Source organism: Trachymyrmex cornetzi, unplaced genomic scaffold (genome assembly GCF_001594075.2).
Source record: "Trachymyrmex cornetzi isolate Tcor2-1 unplaced genomic scaffold, Tcor1.1 scaffold82, whole genome shotgun sequence".
Taxonomy (NCBI): domain Eukaryota; kingdom Metazoa; phylum Arthropoda; class Insecta; order Hymenoptera; family Formicidae; genus Trachymyrmex; species Trachymyrmex cornetzi.
The window spans coordinates 1069303-1079355 of NW_017300158.1; the positions used below are offsets into that span (position 1 = coordinate 1069303).

The 10053-nt window shown below is 29.9% G+C and overlaps 2 protein-coding genes across 6 annotated transcripts in view; both read left to right on the forward strand.

Annotated features, from left to right (window-relative positions):
• Positions 1 to 9119, forward strand: part of Fnta (farnesyl transferase alpha) — a 16335-nt gene extending 7216 nt beyond the window's left edge. Inside the window, exons 2-7 of one of the 5 annotated variants that reach the window (XM_018519206.1) lie at positions 7211 to 7233; positions 7526 to 7691; positions 7898 to 8252; positions 8360 to 8560; positions 8656 to 8839; positions 8919 to 9119. In XM_018519206.1, coding sequence (XP_018374708.1) covers positions 7535 to 7691; positions 7898 to 8252; positions 8360 to 8560; positions 8656 to 8839; positions 8919 to 9023 — 1002 coding nt within the window. In that variant the 5' untranslated portion in view covers positions 7211 to 7233; positions 7526 to 7534 and the 3' untranslated portion in view covers positions 9024 to 9119. Of the gene's footprint in view, positions 1 to 7106; positions 7234 to 7268; positions 7450 to 7506; positions 7692 to 7897; positions 8253 to 8359; positions 8561 to 8655; positions 8840 to 8918 lie in introns of those variants that run through there. The other 4 variants (XM_018519211.1, XM_018519209.1, XM_018519207.1 and 1 more) reach the window with 4 other exon arrangements.
• Hsc70-5 (Heat shock protein 70 cognate 5) lies at positions 1715 to 5819 on the forward strand. Its single transcript, XM_018519205.1, has 11 exons — positions 1715 to 1967; positions 2586 to 2647; positions 2741 to 2886; positions 3084 to 3207; positions 3292 to 3600; positions 3805 to 3967; positions 4063 to 4519; positions 4712 to 5008; positions 5220 to 5407; positions 5479 to 5619; positions 5714 to 5819. The coding sequence occupies exons 1-11, from the start codon at positions 1875 to 1877 to the stop codon at positions 5792 to 5794; spliced, it is 2061 nt and encodes a 686-aa protein (XP_018374707.1). The 5' UTR covers positions 1715 to 1874; the 3' UTR covers positions 5795 to 5819.
• Positions 9120 to 10053: the final 934 nt, after the last annotated feature.

Genomic DNA, 10053 nt, shown 5'->3' on the forward strand with positions numbered 1-10053 from the left:
GGGGGGGGGGGGCTCCCCTAATCTGCATATTTACCCAAATTAATTTTGTTTATCATAGAATACTCTAAATTCAATACACACGCGCACACACACACACACATGAAGAGTCTAGTCTTATTTAATCGAAAAGTATTAATCCAAATTATTTTACCAATATTACTTTTTGTCAAAGTTTTGCGTTTCGAAAGAAATAAAATTGTTATTTTAAATAAATAAATTGAAAAAATAAATTTTGAATTTTAACCATTTAAACATTTAGGCCCGTATTCAGAACGCGCTTTTATCGATAAAAGCACACTTTTATCTCTGAAATTCTATAATATGCGTGACGTAAAGTATAGTATGTTAGCGTGCTAACATCGTTGTAAGCGCGTTCTGAATATGGGCCTTAATCATTTAACCACTTAAACATTTGCACCTCGGTAATTTTTAAGTGATAGCTCGAGAAACCAAAATGAGTATTTGCCAAATAAAAACAAGTAAAAATGGTCTTCATAAAGAATTTAGAAATATACGCATTTATCGCTTCTCAAAAGAGAGTGCGTTAATAAAATGCGTTAATTAAAGTGAGAAGAAATTTGTGGAAAATAAATTTTTTAAGGCAAAAGATAAAACCAAATTCATTATATCATATATATTACATATTGTAAAATATAATTAAAAACACAAAAATAAGTAAATAAAATAATAATGACATAAAGCTTAATTCAAATAACCGCGGCATCAAGTAATGGCGGTATATGATGTCACGTTCTCATTGGCTGTTAGAAATGTGTACGCAAGAACATTAGGTCTGTTCGCGTTGCTTGCACTTTTACACTCGACATCTTCGCTTTCTCTCTTTTTAAGACAAAATATATATCTATCTCATTTTAAATGCAAAAATATTTGGGAATTTCATACAATGCGAACAGATTATTTTATCTTTGTTATTCACTGACTGTTGAATAAGAATAAAAGATACTAGGAGAGTTAATAGAGTCGAGTTTTGGAACGCACTTCTGAATTTTTTCTATCATACTCGGATTCTAATCAGAACGATCGTTAAAACGGAAGAGAAAAAAATCTAATTTTTCAACATAATCCTAATGGTTATTCTGTACCAGAGAGAAACCTCTGCCTGTACTAATAAATATAAATTATTAAAGAGATTCCGTTCTATCCCATATTAGCTCGTTTTCTCATTTGTGACAAATCTTTTATTCGATTATTGCATCATATATTTATATATTACATTAGATTGAACATTAACTTGTTTTGAAATCCGGAAATCCATATACTTATATATATTGATAAAGAGTACGTATCCGACTATTTAGTTCTTAATTTCCCGATTTAGTTCTCAGGTGCCTGCGGCGATACAAAATAATTTGCATAATAATTTACATCATTTTGCTAGAGATAGTTACGTCATTTTTAATTCCTGCTAATGCATTCGACGTCAATCGACGTATGATTTCGGCCGCGGTCCGATTCACGCTTCCAACGCTTAAATTATTTTATCCTTGTTGTTTGTCAAATGTTAAACGAAGACAAATGATGCTCATAAACGTTGTCAGCATGAATCGGACCACGGCCTTTCTAACCGTTCGGTAGAACATTCGGGAAGTTCCGCTATTTAGGAATGGTAGGATTGGATAGGATAACGATGAACGTTTGCCATTGGTGTATTCTATTGGAGCCACAGTAAAATGCAAACGATTCGTGAACACGCGGATATCCATTGTCCGGTCGTTGGAATGGATGCGCCATGAGATGCGCGCGTGGTGTACGTGTATTACGGGTCTTTACAGGAGTTGCATCATTACACGTGAGGCTGAACACGCCGCGTTTCCTGCTGAGTTTCGCCGAAATCCTACCGAAAAAAGGCCAAAATGTTGACCGCCGCGAGATTATTTAATCGCAGCTGCACCGGCGTTGCCTGCGACCTGGCAAGAAAACAACAATTCAGCACGATTTTGAAAAATGTGAGTACCGATAGCGATATTACGATCTTGTAGTTTTTCCTAGCTTGCAGTCACTATTTGCATGTCGTCTAATGAGAGGTGAAACTTAATTGGCAGTGCTATCTTATCCTACGCTAATGATCTTAAATTACTTTGCAATCGTGCATCGCGACAAATTTCTGTCGCACATTAATTTCATTATGACGCCGATTTTCAAGCCGGCACGTGAGTGCATTCCTATTTCACGTTTAGCAAATGCTTTTTTAAGTCTTACTGTCGCCGATATACTCGACTTTCTATGTGTTTTGCGTGTTATCATTGCTAGAACTTAAAACTAGCTAAAATTGATTTTGTAGGTTAATTTAGAAAAGTTCAACTTTATTATAGATTTTTTATGTAATAAGATCCTTCATTATATTAAAAATTGTATTTCTGTGAAGATTGTATATTTTATTATTTTCTTGTTTATTTTAAATATACATAATTTATATTAATAAAAAGTTGTAAATACTTTTCTACATACTTTTTTACATTTTTAAAATAAAATTTAGGGGATATTGTAATCTCTTTGCAATAAATACTTTCTTCCATTATTAAATACAATTTAAATATACATATTTTATATTTTTAACATTTTAGGTCGCAGCTCCAACAGTCACTGTACCACATCGATTTACCGATATGCAACAGTATCGGTATAAGTAAGTAATTAATAAGAAATAAATATCATAAATGTGTAAAAGTATGTTACCTAGATTTAGAATAGCTTTTAAATTCATTTTAATTTTTAATAGATCTGAAGGCGTAAAGGGTGCAGTTATCGGTATAGACCTTGGAACTACTTTTTCCTGCGTAGCAGTGATGGAGGGCAAGCAAGCTAAAGTTATAGAAAATGCTGAAGGCTCTAGGACTACGCCATCTTATGTTGCTTTTTCAAAAGGTAATTATTAAATTATTATGTATTAATAATATTAAAATCTTTTTGTCTTATTATAGTCAATGTTAATTATTATTATCTGATTATAATTATTTATGCAATGAATAACAAAAATATATATATAAATTAAATTCTGGAAGATTTTCTTATTTAATTTTGTCATTTTTGTAAAATAAACGTTTTTTGTGATTTTTTTTTAGATGACGAACGTTTAATTGGCATGCCTGCAAAACGTCAAGCAGTAACAAACTCTGCTAATACATTTTATGCAACAAAACGGTTAATTGGACGAAGGTTTGAAGATCCTGAAGTGAAAAAGGATATGTAAGTATCATTAATATGTTTATATCAATTTTTATGATCATATTTGTTTTATGTAATGTACTAATATGTAATGCGTTCTTACAGGAAGAGTGTAACATACAAAATTGTGAAGGCGTCTAATGGAGATGCATGGGTTCAAGGTGCGGATGGAAAAATGTATTCTCCCAGTCAAATTGGAGCATTTGTACTTATGAAAATGAAGGACACTGCTGCGGCTTACTTAAATACTCCAGTAAAGAATGCTGTTATTACTGTACCAGCGTATTTTAATGATTCTCAACGACAAGCAACAAAGGATGCTGGTCAGATTGCTGGATTGAATGTTCTTCGTGTAATTAATGAGCCAACCGCAGCTGCACTTGCCTATGGAATGGATAAACAAGAAGATAAAATGTAAGAAGACATATTTTATCGAAGCATAATATGAAAAATACTCATAAAAATAATTTATAAGAGTATATATATATTTTCAGAGCAGATTTTTTTGTCTCTAAAGATATATGTCTTATGTTGAAATACTTTATTGAAAATTATACTATATTTCTTATATACTTTGCGAAAAAAATAGGTATGATTAATGTATTATCCTTTTTTCAGTATTGCTGTTTACGACTTGGGTGGAGGTACCTTTGATATTTCGATTTTAGAAATCCAGAAGGGTGTCTTTGAAGTAAAATCGACAAATGGAGATACATTTTTGGGAGGAGAAGATTTTGACAACACATTGGTTAATTATCTCGTATCCGAATTCAAAAAAGAGGTATGAATTTTTTATAACTAAATACAGTTATTCACTATATTTGTTTGTTGAAGTAAATTTATGTTAATAATAATTGATTTATTAAAACACTGCAGCAAGGCATGGATGTGACTAAAGATGCAATGGCAATGCAACGGTTGAAGGAAGCCTCGGAAAAGGCTAAAATAGAGCTATCAAGCTCTCTTCAAACCGATATAAACCTTCCCTACCTTACTATGGATTCTAGTGGACCAAAGCATTTAAATCTTAAGTTATCCAGAAGTAAATTTGAAAGTCTTGTGAATGAGCTGATTAAGCGTACTATTCAGCCATGTCAGAAGGCACTTTCTGATGCCGAAGTAACAAAATCTGATATCGGAGAAGTTTTATTGGTCGGTGGTATGACCAGGGTTCCCAAAGTACAACAAACCGTTCAAGAAATATTTGGCAGACAACCATCGAAAGCTGTAAATCCAGATGAAGCCGTAGCTGTTGGTGCTGCAGTTCAAGGAGGTGTACTTGCAGGAGATGTAACAGATGTTTTACTTCTTGACGTTACACCTTTGTCATTAGGTAAAATTTTTACTCTATTTCATTTACTCAAATTCTATTATTTTATACATATATGGAACTGTGATGTGTTAGATCTTCTCTCTGATAATAAATGAGGACATTGATTTACTGATCTTCCATTCATCCTTTATTACAATTGAAGATACTTTGTGATCAGTAATAAAAAAGAAAATATTAAAAAAATTTTTTTAGGTATTGAAACACTTGGTGGTGTATTTACGAGATTGATCTCTCGTAATACAACTATACCTACAAAGAAGAGTCAGGTATTTTCTACGGCAGCGGACGGTCAAACACAAGTTGAGATTAAAGTTCATCAAGGCGAGCGAGAAATGGCTGGTGATAACAAGCTTCTAGGACAGTTTAGTCTTGTTGGTATTCCACCTGCACCAAGGGGTGTACCACAAATAGAAGTAACATTCGATATTGATGCCAACGGTATTGTGCATGTATCAGCCAGAGATAAGGGAACTGGCAAAGAGCAACAAAGTACGTAAATTTCCTATCATTTCATATATATATATATATAAAATGTTAAAGACATAATTAATGCTACAATGATGCCTATATTTTTCGTCTCTGAAACTTATTTGAAATATCAATAAGATTGTAGACTACATTCAACTGAGTTATTTTCAAAATAATAACGAATTATATCTTTTTATGGGCATATTCTAGATCTATGTTTTTTGTTTCACAGTTGTTATTCAATCTAGTGGTGGCCTTAGCAAAGATGAAATTGAAAACATGGTTAAGAATGCTGAACAATATGCAAAGGCAGATAAAGTTAAGAAGGAAAGAGTTGAAGCTGTCAATCAAGCAGAGGGAATTATACATGACACAGAATCGAAACTAGAAGAATTCAAAGCGCAGTTACCACAGGAAGAGGTATAATATTATTGCTTTTAATATTTTGATATTTTTGTAAATTTGATGTTTTTATTACTTTTCTTTTATAGTGTGACAAACTTAAAGAACTGGTTGCAAAACTACGAGAGACTTTGGCTAAGAAAGATGATGTGGATCCTGAAGAAATCAAGAAGGAAACGAACGAACTCCAACAAGCGAGTTTGAAATTATTCGAAATGGCGTACAAAAAGGTACTTAATTTATGTAAAAATTAATTTAGTGAACATAGATAAATTGTGCTCTACATAACTCAAGGACCGTTATTTAAACATGTTGATTTTACAGATGGCAGCGGAAAGAGAAAGTCAAAATCAAAGTCAATCACAACAGGAACCTGAAGGCGAGAAGAAGGAAGAGAAAAATTAATTTTAATTAAACAATTTGCGTTCTGCAAAAAAGTGTTTAATTTTAATTAAACAATTTGCGTTCTGTAAAATACAAATGTTTGTGAATGGAATCTGTTTCCCTTTTTTAGCGTTTGTTGCTGTTCCGTCAGCTCAAGGGAACCATTTATTCTAATGAAGAAAATATAAATTAAATTTTCAATTCTGCGATAACAACCGACTAGAGATAAAGTATTATTCATACATATGGAAAGGAAGAGAGAGAAAAGAAGCAATTTTCTTTGTCATATTTAGTGATTCTGATATATAATAGCAATTTTGTGGTATTTATATATATATTTTTTGTAAGTTGCATTCTAAATATACAAAATTATCTTTTATTTTCTTGTAAAATTCTAAAAATAATAGCGGTTACTGCAGGTTTTCTTAAATCTGCTAAAAAGGAATAATTGTATTGTATATCTATAGTAGTAATGGCCAAGTTTTTAAATATTTGGCTAGTTTTCACATAAAGTAATAAATTATGTACATAGCTAATCACTTGTATAATGTAACTAATGCAAATTGATCATTTTTGTGCAGCCTACGAACATATGCAGAATGTCAAGATTTCACCGTAATAATTATTGTAAAATGATATGCACTAAAAATAATATGAAAATAATTTGTTAACAAACTTGCTATTGTAGAATGCTTCGTAGTATATTCAGTGAATACGTATGAGATGAGAATATAGAATCGAGAGAGTGTGAGATGAGTGTTCCTGTGTCCACACAAAACAAATTTACTTTGTAAACGGTGCATAGATTACCGTAGAGAATATTGTTATATTATGATGTAACAAACTTATGATTTTTTTTATTTAAATATCATAAAAGCATTAAATTTAATTGTTTCGTTCTGTTGTTCAATAAATCTCATAAAATTTTAATGTATATATGGGATTAATTTTTTATTTGAGTGTCAAATAAATGATTATTGATCATTTCTTATCCTAATGCATTTTGTGTTCTTATAATTTTTTCAGAGCTATAGTGAATTTGAAGATCAATAGAGAAGAAAGGTTTGCAGTTACCTCTAAATGATCTTTATATATACTTTTTCTGTCATATATATATATATATATATATATGCAATGTCATCACTGGGTACATTCCGTTTCACGCATGACGCGCATGATGTATCATTTGATCTCTTTTTAATATTCGGTGAACAACAAGGACGCATCTACTGATAATAAATCTATTCTTTGCAGTTGCACTTTCTGTACTTATTTTTTTCTCTTTTTCCATCCAATATTCGACTGGATAGCTATCTCACTTCTAATACAAAAAGTGTAACGCACTATTTCTATAAGTTGGATGTCGGTCGATGCGATAATTGTGTTTTATATGTACGAAAGATTAAATATTACAAAAAGTTAAATATTAAAAAAAAGACAAAGATTATATTTAATTGTACGTAAGTATATTTTTTTAGTCAACAATCACGATGTGTGCGAGTATCTAGACAAGATTCACTCGAAATGTTTAGTTTTAAATATGAAAAGACGTAACGCTGATTATATTGCAATAAATGCAGCAAACAAATAGGATTTTTAAGGTTTTTAATGTCAACATTGTTAGAAGTTTGAAACGTGTTTCAACACTAAAAACACAAAGTGCAAAAGTGAATTAGGTTAGGATTCATTAAAGATAACTTGCAATCTTGTTTTTATTTTACGATTTCTAACAGAAAAATTATTGTATTAAAGTAGAAAACCATGTCAGACAGTTCTGACGACGAATTAAATAGTAGCGATGATCACGAGAAAACGTCATGGATATTGTATAAAGATCGCGTTGAGTGGAATGACGTAACTCCTATACCCCAGGATGATGGTCCTCATCCTGTTGTATCCATTGCATATTCCGAAAAGTGTGAGTATATATAATTTAAAAAATCACATTTAAATCATAAATTATTAAAAAATTTCATTTTTAAGCTTATTTTAGAAAATATAACAATATTATATAGAATATAAAATATTATATAGATTCGTTATTTTCCATAAAAAAATTTTGCTTTAATAAATTATATAACGTTTATTTATATACATGTCTCTCATGTTGATGTTAATTTTTAGTTAAAGATGCCTATGATTATTTCCGTGCCATTTTAAAGTCGAGTGAAAAGTCAGAACGTGCATTAGCTTTAACAGAAACTTGTATATGGCTTAATCCAGCCAATTATACTGTGTGGCAATACAGAAGAGAGATACTTAAAACTTTGGCAAAAAACTTACATGAAGAAGTCAAATATACAGATCGAATGATAAAGTATAATTCTAAAAATTATCAAGTTTGGCATCATAGAAAGGTCATTGTAGAATGGTTGCAAGATCCCAGCGAAGAATTAGCATTCATAGAAACTGTTTTATGTAAAGACGCAAAGAATTATCATGCCTGGCAACATCGTCAATGGTGTATACAAACTTTTAAGTAAGTATATTTTTATATATGTATATAGATTATACATGTAGTAATATTGTTTTATTACGGCTGATTGTGAGACCACATGTGTATAAAAAATATGATTATGGTTGCAGTTTATATGATAAGGAATTGGAATATGTGGAACAATTGTTAAATGACGATGTCCGTAATAATTCTGCTTGGAACCAACGCTATTTTGTTATAAGTAATACAACAAAATTTGAGCAAGAAGTGATAGATAAGGAAGTTGATTTTACGTTGGAGAAAATTGAGTTGGAAAAAGGAAATGAGAGTGCTTGGAACTACTTAAGAGGGTATTTATTTTGATATATATATATATATATATATATATAAAGAGTTTAATTTTAAGAAACATTTTAATTTAAATTTATTTAAATTATGTTTTTAGAATATTATCACATCATAGCAAAGGTTTAGGTTATAATGAGAAAGTAAGACATAAATGTGAAGAAATGTATAAAGAAGGATGCCGCACTAATCATTTATTGGCCTGTATGATTGATATTTGCCAAGAAAGATATCCATCAGACGAAACCCCATCTCCTTTGTTTCATGTTAATTTTGCATACGAGGTAAGTCTGTTTTTGTAATATTATGCATTTTATAATATTATGTCATTTGTCATATCTGATATATGTACTTATATTTTAGCTATGCAAGGATTTATCAAAGAAATATGATACAATAAGATGGCGATATTGGGATTATGTGGCTAGCCAGCTAGCGATAAAATTGAAAACAGAATCTTCAGATTAAGAACTAAAGCAATTCTATAGTGTGAATTGTAAAAAAAAGTTAGATAATATTTTACATATCGATCTATATGATTGATATATTTTGGCCTCTTTTGCCTACAAGTATGTATATTGCATAAAATTCTTCAATTTATATAATTTTTTGTTATTATAAGAGAAATTTAAATCTTTTTAAAATAAGAGAAATTACAGCATTTATGTTTTAAAAATATAACAATGTATTAATTAAGTTCTGAGATGAAGCAAAATTTGTGGGATTATTAAACTATATAAAATCTATTGTGTCAATATTGTTAATTTAAATAAAATAATCTCTGTTATATAATATTGTATTTTCTTATAATTTTTCTATATATAATAATGTATTTTTAAATTTCTAAAAACTGCTCTTTTCATTATATTGTGATGAATATGATTGGATAGATTGAATTAGTTCAATAGCATTATCGATAAAATATTAATAAAGTTCATTATTCTTATAAGGTTTTTGTTGCAAAGTTCGTATTAGTGCTTTCATATCATTTTTACCTTAGTAAAAAGTAAAATTATAACTGAAAATATAAGTAGACTAAACGCACATTCATAATATAATAAATAGTGGTAAATAGAAAACAGCAGATGATATTAATATGCAAATTATATATTTCACTTACCAGCCGACAAGGCTGGTAATATTTAAAGTAATTCCATTTTAAATATGTATTTAAAATGGAAATGGCATTTTCCATTTTAAATGTTTTTGGAAAATCGTTTTCATTTTACATTTGAAATGGAATCATGTCTATCATTTAACTATTTATAAAATAAGTAAATGCCAAATGGTTTTTCTATGTTTTCACAAATTTTCCCTAGAATCATTGATGTATAAGAAGAACCAAGTCCCATGATTGGCCAAAGATTTTTATAAATATTCAAACAAACTGCAAATTAAACTATAAAAAAAATTAATTCCAGATAGTCTATAAATATCGAATATTAATAAAAAATGAATGTTCCAGCTTTATGTAAATACTGAGTTTAGGGATATAAAG